We start from the raw sequence: 27,630 nt of genomic DNA, 5'->3' as shown, positions 1-27,630 counted from the left end.
CAAGTAAATATACATACTTATTACAAGCGCCTACGATTTAGGTTATTTGTGCTATTTTATAGCTCCGAAAAATGTCTCTATTTCGCTTTATTTGGAATAAACTTTTTAGTGAAGATAAAGCAGTTGTGGTTGATCGTGGAATGCCAAATTTAATCGAGGCTAGTGTCGCGAGAGGTGAGAAGTTTACTGAGTATTTAAGAACTCAAAAATCCGTTACAATACACGTGGATTGCAGCAAATCATACACCCGGAAAACTTCAGTCGCTGCAGTGAAAAGACAACGTGAGGACAAACAGGATAAGAATTAAATTTTTTCCCGATAGACCTGATCATGGCTACTCCATTAGAAATTCGGATTGTAACGTTTATTTACCGATCCCGTCCACTCAGCTAGTAAAGAATTCTATTCTATATAGTGCAAAAAAATTTGCTTTATAATCACCTTCCAAGAGAAATTATACCCGCAACATCTTTCATTAAGTTTCGTAAGATGACAAAAATCTATCTCTCTGAAAGACCATATTATTCAGTTGACGAGTTAATGTATAACAAAGAAACAAAATTAGTATTGTTTATAATTACATTTGGGTGTCTCAAGCAGTGGCTTACAATTTGTCTCATTTGTTGTTGTCTGTACAAATTATGTAAGTTATACAATAATTTTACTAATTTAAAATTGTATTGTTCTGTTTTTTTATTATATTTGTTTTTGTTTTATACTTTTTGTACTTTTTGACCGATTTTTTTTAGCTTTGTCCATAAAATTGTTCAATAATTTTCAGTGACAATAAAGCTTATTTCTATTCTATTCTATTCTATTCTAAATAATTAAGTCCACCTCGTACTAGAACGCAAATAAGTGAATCAAATTGTTGTTTTGAAAAGTACTGTTTATTTTGTGTCAATGAAGCCAATAAAGAAACTGAAAAAAAAAACACAGCATCTTCGAAAAAAAATTGTAACGTGATTACACTAAAATTCAAAGAATCCCGTTTTAAAATTAGCTAAAGATCGTTTTGATGATGATTTAAAAACTGTTCTTCAACGTATCAATTTTGAATATGATTTAGTCGCTACTGATGCAAAATACCATGGCAGTTGTTACAAATTTTTCTGAAAACCCAATACTGGTGGTAAAATTGTGCGTCCACAAGATTAAACTAAAAACTCTGCGATGAAGAAACACCTCAAACAATAATTACAGAAAGAATTCGCTTTCTTCGTGTGATTTATGGAGCTAAAACGAATTACTTGCATTGATAAATACGGATATTTAACTTTTGTAAAAAATACGCGAAACAAGACACAAGTACAACTATCCTGTCTTCCTCCAACATCTGTATCTGCTATTCAACACTTGTATCGAGAATATTATCAAGTTCAAACATGTCTAAGCAATCAACTGAATCCAGAAGTATGGGGTTGGAAATTAATAGATAATACTCTGGAACCGATTAAAACTTTACTCCCACCTGCTCCAGAAAAAATCCTCCGCAGTATTGTTTGCAATTGCAAAAAAGATTGCAGTGCTAATTGTGGCTGTAAAAAAGTCGGGTTGCTGTATTCTCCAGCGTGTACCAATTGCCAGGGTTAGTCTTGCTCAAATGTTCAGTTGTGTACAATAAAAGATTCTTGTGATTTTAATGTAGAGACCAATAACTCAGCCACATTCGAACAATTTATGAACATCCAGCAAGAGCAAGAGGAATAAGAAGAAATCAAGAAGACTTGACTGTTAAAGTAGACTTTCAATATAATAAATCTGATTAAAATATCTAAAGAAATCAAAACAAAAGTTAACCCAATAATCAATAGCAATATCAATAATCAATAGCAATATAAATAATCAATATCAATAATAAGGTAATATCTAGAACTTGACGGGTATTGTTCCCTTAAATTATCCTAAAATTAAGATGACAGTTAGTGAAGTAAGCCTACAGGGCAAACCACAGTAAAAAAAACGCCGAGTACACTACCTCAGAGGTGGCGCGGAAATGTGTGCATATCATGTGTAATGTGACTTTTAGAATCGCTATATCTCAGGAATGGTAACTCTTAGAAAAAAATAATTTAGATCATTTTTGTAGAGAATTTTAAGATCTAAAACTTTGGTTTAAGGTTTTTTTTCGATAAAATTTGTAAAAATTTTTTTGATAGAATTTAAATATCGATGGGGATTTTTAAAAGTTTATTAGTGATGGTTAACCCCAGCTCTTTACCAATATTTATGTTTCCGGGAAGTTTTGTTATTTTAAATGTCATAAAGAGTTTAATATAAAAAGCAAATAAGAAAAATATTGAAAATATATCCACATATTGTTAAAAACTATCTAGTAAGTTCATTGACGAATACATTTTTCACAGGAGGAAGTCACATGATCTAAGCATAAGAAATGTTTACAACGATGAGATGTGAATCTAGTCTTCCTGCTTATTTTTCTGGAACCAACGAAACATTGGTCATTTGTATTATATCTTGACTTCTCTTCCTCTTTCACCTCGGTAATGTTATAGATTTCCTGAATTCTTAGTTTAATTGTCTGTGGTACACCGGTGATGTTAGTGCGCTTACACACGTGTGATTTAATTAACTATTATCCAAGATCCTCTAGAAAATTGTATCTTTGTATTTTTTTCTCTGTTGAGTTTTCTATTAGTATTTCCACTGTAAACTCATTGGAAAAACAAACCTGTGAATAATAAAAAAATAAGATTTTTTAGAATAAAAAGAGTGGTTATAGGGATTTAATTGTCCAATTTTGGTATTTTTGGCCCATTGCAGTCTCTTTTTCATCATTGCGACGGTCAACATTTGTTTTGTTTTATGTCAAACCTTGCTCAACAAGCCTTCTGCGGACTATATGTCAGAAAATGGCACCCCAGCTTCACGAATAAGTCCCGTGAGAATTTTTTTGTGGTTTCTTCCTGTTATTTACGAAGATATCCTTATTTTTCTCTTATCTCTGGGTGTAGTGACACGCTTTCGACCACATTTTAGGCACGTTGATGAATCAGGGATTTGTTGGTATGATATATTTGTTGGGAAAGCTTTGTATTTCATGAAAGTGTCGTCTAACTCCACTATTTAAATTTCACAAATGTCTTTAGCCTTACCCATTAGGATTTTATTCTCAAAAATTGGTATTTTTTAAAAATGTCTTTAAAATTAAAAACACATTTAATATATTATTAAAACATACTACATAGATAAACGATATTAATCTATTAAAAACAAAATAAAAACAGACAAATTCAAGTCTATCTTCCATGCGCAAATTCAGCACAATGATTATGTTGTGACATAATTTGACACAAATGACAGTTCTAGAGCTGTCAACGTCAAAAAGTAAAGTTATTAGTGACAAAAAATGTGTAGCAGCATATGATTGTGTTATACAACTTATAAAAAAATTTAAAAAACTTTGTTGGTGACTGATCATAATCTAATAACCTAATGTAACATAAAATATACTTTAGAAGTGACAAGATTTATTACACAGTAAATTTTTGTCGTCTTATCTTGGTATATTTTCGTACCTATTATATTTTAAGTGACAAAAATAGATTCTAGTTTGATAGACGATCTATATATCTTTATATTTTCTCTTTATTTGCAGAAACTGTATCGGTTCATCAACTGCGTGGAATTAGTTTCACCCCATCACGCTGCCAGGGAATTAGTCCACACCATTAGACAAGGACAGATAACTAGCCTGTTTCAGAAAAGCATCAAAAGGGTTCGTATATAGGATCGTTTTCTTTCTTTTTGCTTTTACACAAAAACACTCTTTTGCTTGCTTAGTCTAGGAGCTGCAGCTCGTTTTACTATAACTAGAGACAAAAAAAATATATAAAGTTACGATAGAAAGATAGAGTACATGGTCCAGATCGATTACTAAAATATATCAAAGAACAAAGTCGGTAAAATATACACTACAAAGCTTCCAAATGCTTTAAAACAACTTTTCTTTCTCGTTAGAGAGGGATGTTGCTAATTGTTGATATAGTTGATATTAGTTAGATAGTTTTTTTGTTACGCCCAAGGTCACTTGCAATCAGACGAATCGGTCACTCTAAAACATTTAGAAAATTATTCCTTTTCAAATGTTGTATATTAGTTAAACATATACAATAAGTTATTTTGCGTAGAGTTTAATCCATAAAGCAAATCAAGGAATTTAAAACTATGGAGATCTTTTGGCATTGTTGGCTTTGAAATTTTTGTCCATTTGATATTTTACTAATTATTTATTTATGTTTTTGAAATTTTCTCCCGAACTAAATTGCTTTTGAAAAAAGATACACCCACTATTACTGAATTTATTACAACTCATTTGTAGAAATATGTTTCTCTCCAATGGCTCTACAGCCATTGGAGAGATGGCTCGAGCCTTGCTCCCTCAAAACTATGTCTCTAACTTTGCTAGTCCCGCACCGATTTTCTCCAGGTTCTTACGTCTAGCAAATTTTGCGCCTCTGCTGCCGCTTTATCCTTTTGTCTCTTCCGTGGCCTTGCTTTTGGTTTTTACTATCTAGGGCTCTTTTCAACAATCTTTCGGACACCATTCTTACTACATGACCAGCCCATCGAAGTCTCTGAAGTTTAACTAATTCTGAGATCGTTGCCTCTTTGAACAATTGGTAGAGTTTATGGTTGTACCTGGATCTCCATATTCTTTTTCGAAAATAGATCCAAATATCTTCCTTATGACTTTTCTTTCAAACATTTCCAGCTTTCTTTGTGTATTTTTTGTCATCACTTATCTTTCCCATCTATAACATAATAGTTGCTCTGAAAAAAGTTTTGGAAATCCTCACATTCGATTTTCAGTGTGTGCTTTGTAGCTGAACACTTAGGCAAGTAAAAATAAGCTTTACTGTTCTTGAATTTCTGTTCCATTTGTGCTTAACGCAACTCTCAATGTAAAACCTTCTACAGTAATAAAATCGTCCTAATTCAACTGTGTCTCTATTTCTCCTAGCCCTTATCTGTGTTAGCTTGTTTGTCTTTTAAATATTTATTTCTAGTCTGGGCTCTTTTGCCGCTGTTTTTAATTTATTGTGAATATACACACAACGCAAAAGTCTAGGGATATTTTTATAAATAGACGTATTTTGTTTATCTGTAGTCAACGTAAAAAAGTAATACAAAAATTGTAGTTTAAATTGTTGTTTTATATGTCAAAAACCATAAATTGGAAAATAAACAGAAAATTGGAGCGAAAAAAATATATTGCAAATCACCCATGTTTCACATACCACCATAGAATGTCAAAAATACGAAATATAAACTTAAAATTAAGTATGACCACCACGTTGGTTTATCACAGCTCTACATCTACTGTTCATACTCCGAATCACATTGTTAATGTCTGCTTGAGGTAGTTGTGTCCATTGTTGTCTCAGAAGTTCTTTTAATTGAAACTTATTGTAGATATTGCCCATATGTGGAGTAATTCTTCGTTGGAGCATGTCCCATACATGCTCAATGGGATTTAAGTCCAGTGATTGTGCTGGCCACGGCAATACATCAATACCATCGTTATCCAACCAGTTTGTTACAATATGCGCAACATGTGGTCGAGCGTTATCATGCATAAAGTAAAAATTCTCTACAACAACAGCAGCAAACAGGCCCACAACAGGTTCAAGAATAGTGTCCAAATATTGCTGACTTGTGAGAAAGCCACGTGGGAAAATGAGGTCAGTTCTTCCGTCAATTATGATTCCGCCCCATACCATTAATGTACCACCTCTGTATATATACACTTCTTGAAGATGTCGTAATCGTTCTCCATTTCCGGGTCGTTTCCAAACTCTTGTCTGACGAGAATCTGAATGAAATCCATATCTAGATTCGCCACTAAACAAAACTGAGGCCCAGTCATTGTCAGTCCAATTCTAAAACTCTTGACACCAGGTTAATCTCGCGGCGCGATTGCCTCTAGATAGAGGTGGACATCTCAGTGATCGCCGACTATGAAGATTGGCTTCATAGAGACGATTGTTCACAGTACTGGTGCTAATTGTTACATTATGTGCAAGCTGTAATTCATTAACTAGCTCGGGTGCTGTGATTGTTGGCTGCCTTCTGGAATTTAAAATTAAATATCGGTCTCGAGCGACGGCTGTAGGGCGACCACGTCCTGGATGTTGCTCGGCTGGACTCCCAGTGTCTCTATATCGACGCCACAAAGGACTTACGACTGACCCAGCTGGTCAACAACTTGAGTTTGTCGCATACCAGCTTGAAGGAGGCCCACGGCTCTATTCATCTCGTCCAACGTTAAATGTTGTCGTTGCATGTTAAAAGACAATTTCTCTAACTCACCTATTAAGCAAGACTTTTGCGTTGTGTGTATTTCTGCTGCTTTTTCCGTTCTGCGGGACCATAATGCTGGTGTTATCGGCATAGGCGACAATCTGTAATAGTTTTTTTGTTAGCAGATCAGCTCTTTCTATATTCAGCTATGTTATCACATATTTAAGAGTCAGGTTGAACAGTGTCGGTGACAGTCATTATTTTGTTACACAAGTCATTATCCCTGATTTAATCCTTTGACTATTGAAACATTCTCAGTGAGCTCATTTTGTACTCCGGCAGTTGCTGTTGATAAATCCATTGTTGCTTTTACTAGTCGGTTTTGTTTCTGAAATTTGTAAAAGCTATGCAATATTTGATATAACTTTTGTTTATCGTGTTGAGTCGTAGGCCTATTTGAAATCTATAAATATGCTCTTCTTTTTCTTCTTGGCTGGCTTTACAACTTGGGGTGAGTCTTCGCCGCATCCACTAACGCCCTCCATCCTCTACGATCTTGCGCTTCTATTTCCCATTGTTGTACCCCAATTCTAGATAAATCGGCTTCAAAATCATCCTTCCATCTTTTTCTTGGTCGGCATACTGATCTTCATCTTGGGCTATCAATATTACGTCGTCTGCGTAACAGAGTGTTTTTATTTCTTTGTTTCCCATTCTGTATTCTCTTCCTTTATTACCGCTTTTGATGATTTCATCCACGATCAAATTAAAAAGCATGGGGCTCGATGAATCCACTTATTTTGTTTCGCTGCCTATTTCTATAGGTTCTGTAAGTTGTCCATCTATTCTGACTTCCATTTTGTGGTAGATGTTTTAGATAGTTTTTATAATATTTAGGAAAACTTCTCTATTATAGAAAAAATGGATTACATATTTGAGTCTTACTCTTTTAAACGATTTTTTTAGGTCAATCAGACACAGACATGCTGTCCTATTATACTCTAGTGATTTCTCAGTAGGTAATTTGCTTTATAACAAATATTGCAACTGTACATAATCTTCCACTACGAAAACCCTGTGGTTTATCTGCTAAACGTATCCTCTGATTTATTAGCACTTGTAAAATTCTAGTTTTAACACTAGAAAGTCGGGCTTAGCATACCTACCTAGAAAGTCCGAAGGGATCATTTTGGCCCCAAGTTCCTAAATCAATAAAAACCAAGTTTAGAATTAACTATTTATTTGGGAATAAACAAAAAATAAAAATAAACAGTTTTAAGAAATTATATAAACTCTTGACGATAGAATTTGATTTCATTTTTTAGTTTCATTTTAAACATTTGGAACACCATACAGTTTGCAGTTTTTGGCATTTGCCACACATTGCCTTGTTACAGCCGTGGCACTTATTGGAAGTATGATTTCCTTTACAAAACATTTTTAACTGACATTTTTTTCTTTTTTGGCTAGTAACAGTGCTGGTGGTTGGTAAATCCGGTGGTGCTGGGTATAGTACCAGATTTCGGGAGGCAAGGTATGGAGCCCGTAATTCTTCACACAGCTGAAGAATAAACTTACGACGACTGATTTTACTTCCAGTAACTTCTTTATAAATAATCCATGCATTTATTGCTCCTAAGTCAAGAATGTTATATAACACGTGCATTGGCCATCGTCTTGAAGCAACTTTTGTAGTATAAAGACGCGCCATTTGGTCCACTACATCAACCCCGTAGTTTGTTTTATTATAAAAACTTACTGTTTGAGGAAGTTTTTTTCCATCGACAGCAACATCCACTGATTGATGTAATGAGCTTAACAAAAGCACATTTTTGTAACTCTTTCCTTGGTATGCAGTAAGTGTTATCTTTTCGTCGCTCTGGAATATATGGGTAACATATAATTCTCCATTTTTACTCTTTACGCTTAGAGGAACTTCCTTTCTGTTGCGATTCAAAGTACCCACAAGAGTTGTTGATTTTTTTTGCAATGCCTTGGCCAATTTTAACGATGTAAAGTAGTTATCTGTCGTAACAGTTTTGCCCTTTCCCAGTTGATTTTCCATTAACCGCAAAACAACATGTTCACCAACACTTGTATCCTTCTTGCGTAGATTATCAGTGCCAGTATAAGGGTAACCATTTACAATATATTTTGATTCCACGCATGTCAAAAGCCAAAATTTAATGCCAAACTTATCCGGCTTATTTGATATGTACTGTGTGAACGGGCACCTAGCTTTAGAAGGCAGTAGTTGTTCGTCCACAGTAAGGTTTATTCCCGGTTTGTAACATGCGCCACTATTTTCTATAAATCCATTCCAAACCGCAAAGGCTAGAGCAAATTTGTCGGTTTTCAATCGTTCAGATCTCGTTTGCTTTATGTCAAATCTGAGATATTTTATAATATCCTTGAATCTGTCTCGTGGCATAGTTTGCCTAAAAAACTGAGGACCCCATACTGTTGACCACAAGCTGTTGGTTGGGAAATTTGTGGCGCCGTAGACTCCTCTTGCGTACATAATAGCAGCCTCCAGTTCTTCCAAAGTTATAGTCCATGTGTCATTTTTCAAACATCGATGTGCTTCTGCAATAGTGCAATCTTTTATATGACGTAACATGCTGTCGTTGATGCCAAGCACTTACCACACAATTGTTCCTCACTTTCCTTTTTGCATACGACGTAGGACCTGATTTCTCTCGATAAATGTTGTGCTGAGCGCGGCGTCCTGTAATGAGCAAACATTCAATGAATATGAAGATACTAAAAATCAGAATCTTACCAGGTACTGATCCAGAATCAATAACTTTCCACGTTGTTCCGTCTTTCGATTGTTCGGTGTCTCCGATTGAAATAGTTTTTCCTTGTTAACCTCTTTTTCTCTTGTGACTTGGCTTATATGCACTTGGATTTACGATAAAATCAGCTGACTCGTGCTGTTGAGTTGTAGAAGTAGTGTTTAAATAAATTGGTGAGTCTTGTACAATAAAACTTTCTAACTGCTCTGAAGCATCAGAGTCACTTGAATCATTATTTTGTGGTGGTACATATTGTTCATCGTCTGGCTCATTATTTTCTGCAAATTCTGATTCACCTCCCGAAACATCTTCTTGTATTTTTCGTATTTCTTTAAGAAGTTCAAGCTCTGATAGTCCACGACGAGACATCTTAACAGTCGTCTTGAATTTTCACAATTGAACGAATGTTTCAATACTCTAGAAACGAGAGTCAGCAGAACCTAATAAGCCGCTCAATAAACAAAATACTTTCGAGAAACAAACAGTATGTAACAAAATACCTTCTAGGAATAAACGTACATAAACATAATTTTATCTATCCGACAGAAAGTTAAAAGAAATCGTCAAATTTCCGAGAAAACGATAATAATTAATACAGGGCCAGTTTGGCCCCTTCAGACTTCTATGGTAGGTTTGTTAGAAAATCCATTTAATAAATTTAGTAAACAATATTTTTTTGCGTTAAATAAGACTTTGTATCAAAATATTAAAAGTCATAAAATATGAAATTATTATTGTGTCAAATAAAAGAACTACAATAACTTCAAATCGCAACAGGGGCCAAATTGGCCCCTCCGACTTTCTAGTGTTAAGTTTTAGCATAGTATTTAATAAGTTTATACCTCTGTAGTTTTCTGGCTGTTTTTTTTTTTCTCTTTTTTTGAATAGTAAAATTAGTTTGATCGTTCTCGATTTTCCGATATTTTACTGTGTTTTATAATTATTCTGTCATTGTTGCTTCAGAATATTTTAGTAATTCGTTTGGTATCTCGTCTTCACCGGCTGCTTTTCTGTTCTTAACGTTTTCGAGTATTTTCCGCTAATAAACGAGTAAACTTTTTTCTTTTCTTTAAATCTTTTCTTCATGTATGTAAAAAACAATGGAGATCTTCACCTTGGGAACAATTTATTTTTATTTATATTTCTTTCACCAAGAACTTCCTTGGTTGAGGCTAAGATATTAGACTTAATTTTTGCCCAGCTTTCTTCGACTCAATAAATTTCTGTGATATGTGTGTTTCTGCCTTTTTTGGTTATTCTTTTTTGGAATAGTTATTTTGTGCAGGCATCGTGTAAGCTTTCGAGTTATATCTTTGTGGTGTATTCTGGTGCTTTGTTATCACATATATGTGTTTTCATTCGGATTTTGCACAATACCAATTTATGATCGCTTCCTATTTCTGCTGATGTTACATCCAAGATTTGAGAGGGGTGTAACTCTCTATTCTACAGAATATAGTCTATCATAAATATTTGTCCTCTACTGTTTTGAAAGGAAAAAATATATTATTAATACGTCTTTTGTTTAGGCTGCAGAGGTCTGTAAGGAGGTCTCCGTTTTTATCTCCGATATTTTCATTATATCGCTATATCATTGCTAACACGAGCAATAAAATCGCCCTAATTTCTAGCTTTATCTATCAGTAGTACAATCTTTGTGAGTTACAAAGCATATATTACGTTGACCAAATTTATTACTTAAAGTTTTGGTTATACTTAGAGAATACTACTCGTATTCCTTAGTCTTATTTGCGCTGTATAGTTATTTAAGTGTCTAACAATACAATCGCAATATTATTATTATTAAAAACCGTTTAATCTAAAACAATTTTCTGGTCCGAGTTTTACACATATACATGGAAGCCTATTTACTTTTGTTATTATAATTTTCTCCTTCTTTGCGTCTAGTGTACTTGTGAAATCGGAGAAAATTCGTTTAGAATCCACCGATTTTAATGGAACAAATTGAAAAGTGTCTACCAGAGTATCGATACACCAATAAAAGTACGTGCCAATTTTATCTTTCAATATCCTAACGATTTTAGAGTGGATTTCATTGAAAACGGGTTTATATTTTCTTTTAAGCTTAGTTTTCGGAAATGGGTCTATGGAATCTTTGATTTGATTCGTTTATATAGAAATAGTGTGCTAATAGAATGTGAAAATACGAGCAGCTTTGGTCAAAGTTTTTTGATAAAATATATAATGAATAAAATATTAAGGAAAAAGTTAAATATTAAATACATGAATTATAGAAATAAAAAACGTTTCTTTAATTTATTAAATGCAAAATAAAAAATATAATATATTTCAATTATTATTATTATAGCGGAAGATATCTCGTTCCCACTCCTTTTTGCAATAGACTCGTCCCACATGAAGCATGAACCTTCGGCAGTACCATCATCGTAGTCGGTAAAATTAAATGTCCATAACTGCTTTAAATAAAACGATTTTCCATTAGTTAACATAGGTACTTACTTACTTACTAGCCAACGCCCACCCTTGGCATGTTAGCCATTTGGTGGCGCGCTGACCAGTATAGACGAGCCGTTTCTCGTAGGCGATCTTCATCCTCCTCGGGTGGGTCTGTTTTCAGGGCTGGGCACTCTGGAAGGTGAGCAGCATCCATCTGGGGCTGATCACATAGTGAGCAGTTGTCATTTTCGCGGACGCCGATGCGATGTAGATGGGAGGCCAGGTAGTCATGCCCCGTAGTTGTTCTGAACACGGCTACACTAATGGGTCTCGGCAAGTTGCGAGGGATTGGTGACTCTATTAGGTGGGCCCAAGATTTTCCAGCACCGGCTTGTATTTGCTGCTCTTTTATCTTCGCTTTGATTCCTCTTCTAATGGTGGACTTTGCTGATGCGTACGATTGGAAGCTAGGGGCTGTGGAAGAGTTGTGCCTTCTTTTGCAAGTTCATCCGCCGCTTCATTTTCTTCAACACCGACATAACTAGGGATCCATTGTAGAGTAATCAGCCACTCTTTTTCCACCAAGTTCGATAGTTGGACGCGGCAAGATATTGTTTTGGCACAGTCGGTGTATCGATTTGTCGACAGGGCGAGGATTGCGGCTTGGCAGTCGATGAAGAAGGCAACTTTTTGGGGGTGTTGGAAATTCTCAAGATTTTTTGCAGCTTCGTGTATAGCAGCAATTTCGCCGTCGTAGTTGGTGAGGGGGGCACCCACAGCTATAGAGCCTTGAGAAGAACGTTGAGACATATCCTGCTCCTGTTCTTCCCGAGTCCGGCATCGAGGATCCATCGCAGTAGATGTGGAGCCACTCATGTGCTGGGTACTTGGTGTGTATCGTCTCTAGGGCGGCTTTCCTTAGGGCAATGTCTGACGATAAGTGCTTATCAATTAGTTAACATAGGTGTGGAGAGGCATTTTTGCAAATCTATCATTGCTACGATTTGTTTTAAATTCTGCTTTTAAAATCTTATCTTATACTGCCTTTATAACTTGTATCTGTTTGTTGTGTCGTTCAAATGATCTGCCTTTTTCCTTTAAATATCTTTAACTCCATTAAGATCTGCCCTTTTTCGCTTATTTTCAAAACTATCACAGGTTTCACATCCCACAGATATCAATGCTAGGGGGCTTGAAATGAAGGTTGAAGTCGGTAGAAAAAATTTCGTGGAACATACTTTTCTTTACTGTTTCATAACTAATTGTTTTGCCTCTTTTGTAATTTGGTGGTTAAGTACATGGTGACTAATTACCAGCCCAGCCGCATCATTAATTTTCTTTTTTATTAAATTTCTGACCTTTTCTCAGAGATGGCTAGTGCAGTTAAACAAAATGACTTGCACACCCCTATGTTAGATCCGTTTAAGAAGAGAGTGTAAGTGTAACAATGGTCCTTTTGATTGTCATTTCTTGGACGTCTTCTAATAACGGTACCCACATCAACTGCTTGTGCAATAAATTGTCTTCTATGGCCCCAGTCTGTCTGGCTTTTCCAGAAACTATTCAGTATTTGCGTTCTAACATTATCCTGTATGTTAGTAGTACATTTAAACCTACATAATCTATTGCACAAGGGACCTACTTCTTTAGCTTTTTTCAATATATTTTTAAAACCTACATATGCCTCTCCCAATCGTCTCTTCTTCTTTGGTACGTTGCGTTTCCAAGTTGAAGGCTTCTGCTTTCTCTTTCTAGTTTTTTTTAATTGTTTCTGTTTTATCTCTCTTGTTCACTTCAGTAATGTTATCCATGTTTAGTTTTTTGGAAAGCACCTTTCTGTAATCATGTTCTGAAACACAGGTAGTGGTTGTATTTTCCTTACAATCATCACTGATACCGCAATTATCTGGTCATCCACAGAGTTGTCAGAATATCTACTACAAGAAAGTTAATCAAATATGTCTCAATGTCTTCATCCGTGGATAAATTTTCATTGGAAATGTCAGAATATCTACTACAAGAAGGTTTAGCAAATATTTTTTCACTCTCAGTTTCTTCATACATGGAGAAATTTCCATTGGCAACATCATTAAACATATCAGGCTTTACAGACTGACAGTAGGTTTTATGGTTCTCATGAACAGAAACATGGTTTTGTTCATTGGATGAATCAGATTCAGGCACATAAGTAAAGTGAACATCACGAATATCTGAAAAATAACAATTATTCAATTATTGCGATACTCCTTAAATAGTTTTATTAAAAATTCAGCTCTTGTTATTAACCACAGACACGTAGATTAAACGCTGTAAGATATTACACTTCACAACAATTGTGTACCTACTTTAAGTTAGTAATGTGTAGAGCGGATAGGTACAAAATTTTAAAGATTTTCACAGTACACAGAAAAAAGTTCACTTACCTTCATTTTTTTCTTGTAAACACATTTTTACCATCTTCATTGCTTTTGATTTAGACATTTCTGGTTATTCTATATTAATATCACAATAATCTCGATAAAGAAAAAAGTTACTTTTATCTATAAACCATGCAAAAACATTAGCTTATAACCTCAATTTTTACACAGCTGGCAGGCAGTTGTCCATAGAGATTGGACTACCGTCTTTTGAAGAATCAGTGTGCCATGCAAAAAAAAACCGATGTACCACATATGGCTTTTTGCAACTAATGTCATAGTGGACATCCGACTTGCAATTTTAGTAATATTACCTGGACAAACACCTAATAAGCACCATTCAAAAGATAATACCTTTAAGTGTATTATTGTCTGCATACCTTCTTTCAGATGCTGGTTAGTTAATACTGATCGGTGTTTGGATTTCACGAATTTTTAAGTGTAATAAAATGTGTCACATAAGTACATTGTTCTGAATATGTAAATAATTCAACAAAAAGCTTTATTTCTGGATACAATTCCGATTTCTTTAATTCTGGTTTAAATTTCCAACATTCAGCAATCGACTTCGACTTTTATTTTAATCGTAAAGCTTAATCTTTTTACCCCTCTATTGATTCCAGGTCTCTTGATCCTTTTTGGGTAATAATTATATAATTATATTGGAAATGGAAAACTCACCCTGAATTAAGTTAATTTCAAGTGGATTCAGAAAAAATCAAGTAATGATTAAAAAAAATTTATGTTTTGAAATATATTTTGGAATTCCGTCAACACTTCTTCTCTCTTTTTAATATACTTACTCGTTGAGATTTTCATGTTTAATATTGGAACAATGTTTTTAATTCAAGGAAAATGAAATTTTTTTATTTTTAATGTCCTTTAAAAAAGGTTGCACTAAAATTTGAAACCTTGATATAGACTGTGGAGGTATGATATTATTTTATATTTGACTGCATTTGTAAATTCAGTGTCTGCAAATGTTCCATGACATCAGTCAGAAACATTAGGTCTTGTCATCAATCGGCATGGTTTAATTCTGGATAGGGTATTTCTCCTATAACGGTGACATTTCTTAGAGGTTTATTACAGTGTGAGCGTTGGTACCTTGCGCTGTCTCTGGGCTCCATTACTAAATAAATAAATAAATAAATAAATAAATACTGTATTTCCTTTTAGACAAACATAGTTTGTGTAGAAATAGTCAGTTAATTAAATAAAACAAACACACTAAACAAACTATTAACAAAATGAGTAATGTTTAAAATTGAAGAAATTCTTCAATACAATCGAAAATGTGTACAGTCAAAAATTTCTTTTAATTTATATTTTAGTTATAGTTTAAAGCTTGTCATTCTTTAAAGCTTCATTAATATGGCTACGTGTTCCCCAAAAACAAATCCTATATCTTACACGGGATTTGGCATATTCATCATCATCATTCAATCTTCGCTTATCCACTGCTGAATATAGATCTCCCTCATAATTTTTCATCTATTTCGATCTTGTGCCTCTTGCATCCAATTCCTATGACAACGTTTTAGATCGTCAGTCCAACGTGTTGGTGGATGACCTCTGCTTCGGTAGGCATCATTTCTTGGTCTCCATTCCAGTATCCGCTTTGTCCATCTATTATCTGTCATTCGAGCCACGTGACCTGCCCAGCTCAATTTCAGTGTTGCTACTCTCTCTACTGCATCAGCCACTCATGTTCTTAGTCCTAGCTGGCGATTTGGGATCTTGTCTCGTAGTGAAACGCCCAACATAGCACGCTCCATCGCCCTTTGACACACACGGATCTTTTAAACTGTTCTCCTTGTCATGGTCAACGTTTCTGCACCGTAAGTTAACACTGGCAAAACACACTGATTAAACGTTTTTCTTTTAAGGCATATTGGTATATCAGACGATTTAAAAATATGGTTCAGCTTGCCGAAGGCTGCTCAAGTCAGTCTTATACGACGGAGAAGCTCAACGGTTTGGTTATCTTTTCTTATGCGAATCTCATGACGACCTAGGTATTTATAGGCCATTACCTGGTCTATGGATCTTGTTCCTACGCATATATCTTCGCTGACTACAAGATTTGTCATCATCTGGGTTTTAGATATATTTATTTTCAATCCCCTTTCTAGCGAGGAAAGGTAGAGCTCATTTAAAAGTTCTTTGGCCTCATCTATCCTATCAGCTATTAGTACAATATCATCTGCAAACCTTAGATGGCTAAGCTTTTCTCCGTTTATGTTTATGCCCTTGTCGGTCAGTTTTGCCCTTTTGCATATATATTCCAAAAGCGTAGTGAACAGTTTCGGCGATATGGTGTCCCCCTGGCGTACTCCACGTTGTATCGGGAATTTCTGGGTTTGACGATCACCCACTCTAACACTGGCTGTTGCGTTTTGGTATATGTGTTTAATTATATTTATATACCGATAGTCAATTCGGCATTCTGTCAAGGCTTCCAACATTTTTTGTTGATTTACGGTGTCGAATGCCTTTTCATAATCGACAAATATTATTTTGTCTTGGTCTCTACTTGGCATAGTACAGCACTATTAATTGTTTCTCAATTAAAACTTGTTGTAAATTTTGAAACAAAAAATTACTGACTTTAATTTTGCGTCAAATACATCACAATGTTCAATTACCTTCATATTATAATAATATATAAGAAATAAAACTTATATTAAAGGAAATAAAGTGTTTATACCGTATGTGCTCAAAAAATCTGGAAATCTGGAAATCATAAGTTACCCAAATAAAGTAATCAAACAGTGGATTTGGCAGTTCATCATTAATATAATATTTTTAACAAAATCTTCTACAGCTAAAGGTAAGTAAAAGTAAAGCTCCTAGACTATAAAACCTTTGCGTGTCTTTGCTTCTCTTGATTTTTTCTTTATATCCTCAGCTCTTTGCACGACTTCAAGGGACAGATTTTTCACAGTTAAGTAGTTTACCGAACGATTCTTTTATGGTTAACAAGTCTCAGCCGAACTTTCTTTCTTACGTTTAATCTCTCACCAGCTCTTTATAACATATACTTTGACGTTTCCTTGGATAACTTAGTTGCGAAAAGTTTGGCTTTTAAAATTTAGAAAAGAGCTCTTTAATGATGCAACAAAAAATGATTTATAAAATATTCACTTACAGCAGAAAGTTGTATACAAAAATTTCTTCTTTCTATATGAATACAAAAAAAATTTAAATTTCCATTTTTACCTACTTAATTAATAGCTGTAACTATAGCTTTAATTTACACTTTTCAAATTAGTCTGCGACTTTTTTCTGTTTCTTAAATTGAAAAAGGCGTTTCTTAATTTTATATTTCACTTTAAACTGTATCATTTTTTTAGCAAGTAGCGCCTTGTCCTGGCCTTTTATTTATTTAGAAAGATTATACACGTGACACTGTAGGTCAAAATAAAACTGAACGAACTGCAAACTAAGACTGAGTATCAACACAAGCTCGTTTACAGTCCTCTTTCATTACTGCCTGCCAGTCACAGTCAAGGTTTTTTTTCACCACAAAGCAGACAAAAAACTTAGTCTAAAGAGCGCATTTACGCTGTTTTATTGTAACTTTTGTGAAGCATTACGTACGACAGAATGTATGTTTTGTCGAGGGCATACACACTATGTGTTTTTTCTTCTGCTTTCTACCTCAGTTTTAATCCAGATTCTTAAGTTATGTAAAATTTTTTTTGTGAATCATTTTAAGAGACATAATTTTTTAAATATGGGGACACACGGTTGCTTTCTTTAATTTTTTTACATATAATGATACAATAACTGACAGGAAAAGAGACGAAGAGGGAAAAGACAAGATAGCCAAGGGAGTGGTTTTAGAAAAAAGCCAGTATTTTTTCGTTTTGTTACTAAAAGAACTGAGAACGGAACCTGACGAATGGTGCAATTATTTGCTAACGAAAATCTCAGCCCATTGTAAATTTTTAGGTAAGAACGGGCATCTTGTCCGAACATGAGTCTACACGTTTTATTTTGTCCTATCAGTTCTCGCAAAATAATGCTTTTTTCATCCGTTCTTTATTCTAACCTTGGATTTCATTTCGATTTGACAAGTCGTACGTTTTGCTGTTTACAAGTCACCTTTTATTTGATAGGATTTGTTTCCAAAAAAGGTGCAATAACACAGCGTGAAAACCGGCCTTAACAGAAAAATAGTGAAACAAGTCATCCAAAATCACGCGTCCTTAGTAGTCAAAACTAGCAGAAATCACGTGTCAATCATGAATTCTCAGAAATAGTGAATTAGATCATTATCGGCAGTAAGAAAATATGTTTGAAAATATGTTGAAAATATAATATTAAAATTAAAATTAAAATTAATGCATTTGATATATTTTATTATATACTTTTTAGTTCACTTTTAAAATGGCTGGGAGTTGACTGTATTTCTTTCAATGTTTGCAATAACAGTCTCATACTCTTGGGTTTATCCTTAAACCCACATAAACCGCATTATCGTATTATTATCGTATAGTTATGGTTTTGTCAATTTAAATACAGACTACAATACTTCTTTGTAATTAGTATGTCTACACCAAAGTAATTTTTTTTATTTAAATTAATGTGTCTCGGCTGCAAAGACCATTGACACAAACAATATTGTGTACAATAATTACAAAAAGCACATGTTACTAATTGCCACAATTAATCTATAAGCTTAGAACCTATGACTAAATAATATAATATAAGTAAAGTACATGGAAAACAAGGGGTCATATACTATGTCTTTCAAGAAACCAATTAGGTTAAAGACTTGATCGGGTGAGTTTAGAACGTCTTTGATATTTGACTTAAGTTTATGTTGCATGCTGTGTTTTGCGTACCGGGGACACTCGATCAGGATGTATTTCACAGTTAATACACTTGAGCAGATTTGGCAATTGGGGTACGGCTCGGTCATCATTAAGTATTCATGTAAGAGACGGGTATGTCCTATTCTTAACCTTCGGATGGCAGCTTTTTCTTTTCTACAGATTGTTGGAAGTTCAAATTTTTCGACAGTCTTCCGGATCTCATTTAATGCACTCTTTATTGTGTTCCAGTGGGTTTGCCAGGTATGATACTGTTGTTGCTTGAATATTTGCTTTAGGTCATTATAGATTTGAATATGTTGGGCTTTTGAGGATTGACTGTTTACACAAGAAGCTTGCTTGGCTGCTTGGTCTGCTTTTTCATTACCGGGGATGCCAATATGGGATGGTAGCCAGACGATAGTGATATTTACACCTTGAAAAGCGAGTGCAATGTAAATCCTATGGATTTCTTGAACTAAAGGATGCTGAGAGTATAGACTTGTTATCTAGTGCAGTGACCACAGGGAGTCTGTGCATATTGGTTGGTTTTTATCATTTGTTTCTAGTTTTTTAAAAGCTTCTAGTATCGCATAAGGTTCTCCAGTGTATACGCTGCATAAATTCGGTAACGGTTGGGTGTAACGGCACATCCAACGCCTGCTTCGCTTTTGGAGGCATCTGTATACAGAATTTTTTGGAATTGGTTCTTGCTTATGATTTCTTCGAAGTGTTGCCTTATAAGAAGGTTTGATGTTTCATGTTTACTGTATTTTAATAGAGAAGTGATTAAATGTGGGATTGGTCTATTCCAAGGCGGAGTATCCGGGATTGGGAAGAGATGTGTTTTAGTAAGGTCGATGGTTTTCCTTAAAGTTAATTTCTGGATGTCTATTGTTGATTTTATTATCACGGAAAACTACCATTTTTTTCTGCTTCAAAATAACATAACATATCTTCAAAGAACAATGACAAATTAAACAATAATTTAATTTAACATTTAGATAATCTTAATAATTATAATGTATCGTAGTGTAGTTTGAATTTTTGATGAATGATTAAAATTATATTTTTTGTTGCAAACACCTTTTCCTTGAACGCAGCACAGTAGTTATATCTGCGAGTTTTTGTATTTAATATTAATTATAAGTATTTTACTTGAAATATTGTTTGGACATTTTAGTAGTAGCATTTTTGGAAAAATATGAGACCGAACTCAGAAGTGACTTAGATTTGAAAACATTTTTTCACAATGCTTTAGAATTGCTGTTGTTATGATACAGTACACATCAATCTTGAATAAAAGTTTAAACTATGAAAATACAAATAAGATTAGTGAGAAAGTATTTTTACTTGGAATCAAACAAAATGAAGACGCAGATAGATCTAACACCATTGCAAGACTTCTTTGTTTTCGATAATTAGATAAATTACTTTTTATAACAATATACCGTTCCTCATTGTCTGTCAGGACAGGAAATACATGTTCATATTTTCCTATAAATTTTTAATTCTACCTTGTCTGATTTGCAGTCAAAGTCAAGACAGTAAACACTGTTAAAGAGTTTAAGGCATCGATCATGTACATAATCTTGTACATCATCAATTACTTTCAGATATTTATTGCAAATATGGTCAATGTAATTAAAGTTTCTTTGAAGATAAGATCAAATAAGCAATGTCTTCATTTTCTCGAATTACAAGTAGCCAATGTGGAATTATATTGCCAATTAAAGAAAATTTTGATCTATAACTGCATCAAATGAATTAAAATAACACTGTTGGTGACTTCCATTCTATACATTATAATGATACAATTCCTGTTCAAAATCAATCTGTAACTGTAAATCTGTTACAATTATTTTCTCCTATCACTATAACAGAACTTTCTTAGATGGGTTAACGATTCCTAGGCATATATTTGTTCAAATACGTATACATCGACTATCATATGTACTCCTCTATACAGGGACTTGTCGATCAAAAGTATACTCTCTCTGTAAGCTACGAAACTGCAAAGCCCAAGCCAGTGTATGTGTTGTTTTCTGCTGTAAGTTTAAAAAAAAATCTTAAAAACATCCTATTGTAATTCCTTTGTGGTTAAAGTATTCAAAGATATCTCATTTTTTGTGTATGGTGCAAAGTATTTCAATATTCCAATCATTGGGAAGGGATTTCTGTGTCCATATTTCTTTTATAAGCTGCTGTAATACCTCATGGTACCCAAGAATCATTGGTGGTTCCTCTTTCCTCTCATCTGTTCTCCTTACCTCATCTCTTTCATCGTCCAGGTTTTCTTCTTCTTCTTGTATATTAAGTGCTTGGTTAAAGTATCTCACTCATCTGTTAATTACATCTTTCCTTGTTGTTGATAGGTCGCCATTCTGACTTTTGCATTGTCCTGTGGTTGTCTTGAATTCTTTTGTTAATTCTAATGTTAATGTTCTTATAGAATGCTCTGAATTATTTTTCTTTGTCGAGGTTTTCTATATATTTAAATTCCTCATTTGGGTGGTTTCGTTTTTTCCTTTTGTGTATCCTCTTTTCTTTTCTTCTCTTTGTCGGGTAATTTTCTACAGTTGTTATAGTTCTTTGAGTAAGCACCTTACTGGAGGCTTCATTTTTTTCTTGTGTCATAGTATGCTATCCAATAGAAAACTTTTGTTATGTCAAGGATTATTACTATATTTTCAACAATTGATGAACATATGAAAACTTGGCAATATATTCTTTTGAGATAATAATTTTTGAATACTAACAATACCGTAATGTTAAACCAACTCTTTTAATATTTGACATAATTCCAGTCTTCAAGTAACCTAAATGCTAACTCTGTTTTTTTTATATACATTTAACCTTATATTGGTAGTGCAAATGTGAAGTATCTCTACACAAACAATTAATGTCGTAGAGTATATTGCGCACTATAGAGTATTAGTTGCAATTGTCTTGATGATTCTTGTTTCAGAAGGAACACGAACAGCGTAGGCGAAGAAAGAGCAAAGCGCAATTTTTCGAGATGATTCAGGAGATACGCAGGTAAGTAACAAGGCATGCGTCCCTCCCCAATACTCAATTACTATTAAAATTAAAGCACCATCCGTAGGCAGCAACAAGAGGAGCGCGAACCACCGCTGGAGTCCGTTACCGAGGTGGATTCTGAGTATCAGTTAAGTCCGGATGAGAAAAAGTCGAGATTAAGTCCGAGTATTATTAAAAGGACTTTCTTAAGGTATGTTTTTGTTATGATTTGATAATAAATATTATGCTAGCTCGCATCATAGTCTATTAGGGTGTTTTTTAGAAGTAAAGAAATGTAAGTTGATAACACTTTTTTAGCTGTTGGTCATTTTGATAGCTGTCTAGTGATTTATGTTAAGTTGGGTTTGGCATTTCAGCATAAATAAACTAAACAATGATTCCAACTTCCAAATTGTACAAATTTATTTTGAAAATTGTGGTTCTGTTCGAAATACGTATCGCGCCTACGTCCGTTTTGTGGTTAACATAATAGTCCATCAGAGCAAGTAATTCGATTATCCATGAAACGTTTTTGCACCACGTTTACTTTAAATGATAATATGCATCCACAGACACGTCGTACAGGGTGTACAGAAGAAGGTGTTGCTGCTGTAGAGCGTAGCATACAGGAAGACCCGAATCAGTCTATCTGCCATCGTGTCCATCACATCGCATACGTGTCCATCGACTATGAAATATTTTGAGGAAAGATATTACTTTGCGTGCTTACAAAATCCAACTCATGAAAGAATTGAGGGACATCATCACCTAGTAAGGCGCAGATTCGTAGATTTAATGAGTGGGTCCAAATCGGGATTGCCGTTTGATTAAAATTTTCATAAGTGAATTTTGTTTAGCGATGAGGCTCACTTTTGGTTGAATGGCTACGTCAACAAACACAACTGCCGCATTTCGAAAAAAGATAATCCTCAAATGTATGTTGAAAGACCATTAAATTCAGAAAACTTTGACTGTTTGGTGTGCTTTATGGTCTAGTGGAATCATTGAACCGTACTTTTTCAAAAACGATGCTGGTCAGAACGTTACAGTCAATAGTGACCGCTATAGAGCTATGATTACTGCCTTTTTCATTCCCCATTTAAACAACCATGATGTTCAGGAGCTGTAGTTTCAATAAGACGGCTCAATATCTTACACTGGTTGTGCCAAAATTGATTTATTGAAGGAACATTTGGCAACCGTATAGTTTTACGTTTTGGACCGTGAATTGGCCTTCAAGATTGTGCGATTTAAACCTGCTAGACTATTTTATGTGGGAATATATGAAGGTGCTGGTCTACGCCGATAAGCATGAATTAATTGACCACTTGAAGGATAACATTCGCCGCGTTATTGCCGATATGCGGCGACAAATATTGGAAAAAGTGATTGGACTTAAGAATAAGACTATGTCAGAGCCAGCCATGATGGTTATATACCAGAAATTATATTTAAATTATATTGCCAAAAGATTATGTTTTATTTCATTTAAAATTCTAAATCTCTAAAAAACACCCTTTATATTTATATCAATATATACTATGTTCATTTTAAAAGAATCACCCTGAATATTTCAGAAATGCCATAGATAAGAAATAAAACCCTTTTGCCTTTACGGATTTTCTTTATTGTACCAGATCAGTTTTTCTCCATTGGATTGTATTATTTCTCAAATATCCCACTCTTTGTTGGATTTGGCCCTATTAAATATCATTCTTACTGCTTCAACCTTTTTTGCAAATATTTAGTCCACCAAGGTATTTTTTTTTTGGTTGCTTTCTTGATCTCTCTGGCCAGCTCTCGTGGTAAGCCATCGTTATGGCCTTACTTTTTATTTCTACTACCCATTTAAGACCCTTCATGCCTGTAATGCTACTTATTTTTCCCTCAGTCTTTCCCAATATTTTTATCTTGTATAAAAATAAATTCTTAAGATGAATTGTAAAAAAGAGTCACCTCTACTGTTGATGTTTGTACTTTTCCACATCAAATTATTAGCGTTATCATTCTCCTTCTGGATGTAGAAAATTATATCCTTTACAATGCCTGGATGACAGACCTTCTGATCTACTGTGAAGTAGGCAGAGCAAACCAAATATCTTCTACTGCATTGCTCCTTGAATGAATTTAAGATACCTGTAACAAAATCTCTGGTGTAAATCTCGGAATTCTTGCCGTTACTACATATTACCTAAGCTAGGGGTTTTCCCGAAAACATTTATACAGTATTTTACATTTATTTGGCATTAGGCTTACAACCTTTTCATTATAAGAACAAGGTTTTTAAAGTAGGGCTAGATATAAACCTTATTTGTCAAACATTTTGCATACCATAGGCGTTGCTGCCTAACGTGCTGAAAATTATCTTGCAGGACCTTTGTGCAACCTTAAGCGCTCTTCCCTCTATCATTCTAAAGGGGCATAATTCCATTAGAGATGCCCTTTTTATTTAGGATTTTACTTGTCCCGTCTTAGTGCTCCCTTAGAGCTTTGCATCTCAGACGTCTTACCCCCTTTTTGTACTTTTTTTATTTTACCATAACCAAGTTAGGTTAAAATAAATATACATAAATATGCATAATATATACAAATAAATATACATAAATAAAATAGTTATACATTGAAAAAATGTAACTCAAATAAGAACATTGACAGAATCTCACTGTTAAGGAAGTTGCTGAGGATATTAGAAACAATTTCAATCCCAAAAAGGCACTAGCTTTTGATCTAATAACGGGAGAGGTTTTGAGGAGATTTTGAAGAAAGGCTTTTATCAAATGAACAAAGTTTAACTATGTACATGCTGGATAAAAAACAGTCTGTCATAATGGTTTAAAAATTTTGTAACGGATTAAGCAGAGTAGAGTCATATCGACTCATTTTTATCGACTATTACCAATGATGTCCAAGTTGTTCAAGAAATTGATCTTGACCCATCTTACCTATCGTTTACCAAAGAACATCACATCATTTTGACGATAAATTCTGTAGGCGACACCGCAGAAATCTTAACCAGAAAACATTGAAAAAACTGCAGTTGAGGTTATTTTACTTCCGGTAAAACTAGATCATTTGAAAAATATTATGGCGATAACTACATAATGCAAATATTTTTTTTATGTTAGCACCGTCAGCCAAAGTTACAAGTTGTTTGCTTTTTTATGCATTGTTATTTTCTATTGTGAGCTTATAAATTTGGAATAAAACTGTTTTATGTATGTAGTCCCTTAGAACTTTTACCTTATACAATGTCGTCTTCAATGCGTATTATTTCACATCGCCAAAGTCCGGACATAGAAAATTTGATTTTACGATGGTCCTTCGAGCCGGATTACCTTCAGTTACCTCAGTTTTATTTTTAACATTTTAGTCAAAGCAATTATAATTGTTATCTTTATAATAGCTACTTTATCTGTTTCCGCTATTTCTATTTTATAATAAGGTACATTTCATACAGAATACAAGTTGGAAATCACAAAAAAAAAATAATTATGTATCTTAATATTTCTAAATATAATAATATAATTTTCAGGTCTAGTCCAAAAGCTGATAATGGAACAAAGAGCAGATCACCAACAACGTATCTTAGCAAACAACTATTCAGTCCACGGTCCAAAAATAAAAACAAAAGTTCAACCAACCTTAACGTAAGGCGTTTTAGTACAGATAGTATATTTAACTCACAGACACTTAATAACAAAGACTACAGTACTGTAGTCGGTCGACGACTTAGTAAAGATGCGTCCGCGTTTTTATCCAGCTCTCCACCCGACATCAACAGCAGGCGGTCCAGCTATCTAGACATAATAAACACCGGAAGTAAACTGGCTGGCAAAAGCCCTATCCTGTCCATCGAAAACCTCTCTGACTGCAGCAAGTACTCGGAGCCTATGAGAAAACTGTCGGACTCGGAAAGTATAGGGAAAAAGCTGGCTACTTTGCCAAGGTACGAATCTATAGACAAGCATCGTTTATTACAGCCTCAACACAGTCTGAATTTGGGTAAAAGTGACGAAGCTTTGTCCAAAACCTTGAAACCTGAACCTGTGGCGCAAGCGAGAAGTTTCAACAACGTATCACAGACAAACACGAACGAAAAAAGTAATTTGTCGGATGACGAAATAGCGAGGAGGAATAAAGAGACGATTAGTCAGTTACAGGTGAGAATTTGGTTTAAAATATTCATATACGTTTTTAAATGTTTTTAGAATTACATATAAAATTTAATTTTACAAATATTTCGTCAAACTAGTTAATATATGTATTTTGAATATGTGTTATATGTTCATAAACCGTAAGTGCACAAACTCTGTAATTAATATAATTTTAAACTTCTGCAACGTACTTAAAATTAATGAACACATTTATTAGGATAATTATTTTTTTACTTAAAAATCCATACAAAGTGAATTTTATGTATGGAAAGCCTTGTCTATTTTCAAAAATTTTTGGTTTGTGTGAGTTTTGGAATGTGTCTAACATTTTGAGTATTAGAATGGCAAATTTTTTATGATGACGAGAGGGCAGAACACGTTATGTGAAACTGCTGAGAGATGGATAGGATAAGTTTCAATACACTTAAGTGTTACAAACTCGGACCCTACGGCTTAGTAGAAGTATCACTTAAGGCCATAATAGACTTTGCTAAAAAGACTAGGCTGAAGGCACAACTTTACAATACCTGGCCAAATTATTGGGCCAAGCAAGGTAAAATTCACTACACAAAGTTATTTCTCTTATGATTATGAATACATTTGATAAAAATTACTGTTTTGTTCTTTTTTTTTATAAATATTGACTTTTAGGTAATAAAATTTGCTACAAAAGTTGAGCAAAAATATTTATTTATTAAAAAAGTATAATTTTTACAAAGTAGTGATTAGTTCAACACTTGGTATGTCCGCCTTTGGCTGCTAGAAGATCTTGATCACTTCGAGGCCTGCGCTCGATGCAGGCTTGTCCTGGAGGTGCGAATTATGATTAAAATTATATATGAACATTTTATGCGTATTTAGAGAAAGTAACTCTCTTTTATATGTAATGTTTTTTTTCTTCAAAATATCCCTTTTCAGTATTTTTCACCCAGTCTCATATTTTTGCTCTAAATGAGCTGAAATATTTTTAGCCATGTGGCAGCGGGCACCATCGTGCATACATATAAGTTCCTCTTCTCCAGGAAACCATCCCTGCAGCTGTGGCAAAAGTCTCGTCTCGAGAACTTTCCGGTACTGGTCGTGTCTCACTGCATTTTTCACCAAGTAGAGACGGCATGTACCTTTGCCGGATATCACAGACCAGGCCATGAGTGACAGTGGGTGTTTGATTGTGGGCACAATGCATTCGGGCTTATATTTCTCATTAGGATGTCTCCTAACAAACTTTGTTTTTTCTGTCAAAACTTGAAAAGCACATTTGTCTGAAAAGCAGACCTGAAATCAATAATTATTTTAAGAAATGCTCATATTTTATTAATTTTTATATTGATATTTATGTAAAATAACACAAATATACATTTTCCAGTCTTCCAATGTCCAATTTTTGTATTCTTGTTCCCATTCAAAATGTTTCTTTATCATAGTCAGAGTAAGCCTTGGCTTTCGACCTGGTTTGTTGGCTAGCAGTTTGTTTTCGATGAACTGTTGTTTGTGGTACACAAACTCATTCATATTTTATCTCCTAAGTAAGCATTAGCAATGGGTTTTTCTGTTTTCTAGATCAATATCTCATATTTTACGATAATTCCTGGGAGTGGTCACAAAATGTCTTTCACTGTGACCCTTTCGCTTTGGATCCAAACTGACTCCAGACGCAGTTTTTTGTTTTATGTGCTTTAAAGAACTTCTTGATACCTCTACCATTGCTGCTAATTTATGTTAAGACATTTGGTCAGC

General features: G+C 34.2%; 1 protein-coding gene across 1 annotated transcript in view; it reads left to right on the top strand.

Annotated features, from left to right (window-relative positions):
* The window catches only part of LOC140436452 (uncharacterized), a 508,405-nt gene that overhangs the window by 472,326 nt on the left and 8,449 nt on the right, over positions 1 to 27,630 (top strand). Inside the window, exons 13-16 of the mRNA XM_072525289.1 lie at positions 3,621 to 3,740; positions 21,687 to 21,757; positions 21,813 to 21,950; positions 25,272 to 25,899. Coding sequence (XP_072381390.1) covers positions 3,621 to 3,740; positions 21,687 to 21,757; positions 21,813 to 21,950; positions 25,272 to 25,899 — 957 coding nt within the window. The remainder of the gene's footprint in view (positions 1 to 3,620; positions 3,741 to 21,686; positions 21,758 to 21,812; positions 21,951 to 25,271; positions 25,900 to 27,630) is intronic.

This window comes from Diabrotica undecimpunctata, chromosome 3, assembly GCF_040954645.1.
Source record: "Diabrotica undecimpunctata isolate CICGRU chromosome 3, icDiaUnde3, whole genome shotgun sequence".
In the NCBI taxonomy this organism is placed as follows: domain Eukaryota; kingdom Metazoa; phylum Arthropoda; class Insecta; order Coleoptera; family Chrysomelidae; genus Diabrotica; species Diabrotica undecimpunctata.
Note: the sequence above shows the minus strand (reverse complement) of the source record. Positions and strands in the feature narration are given on the sequence as shown.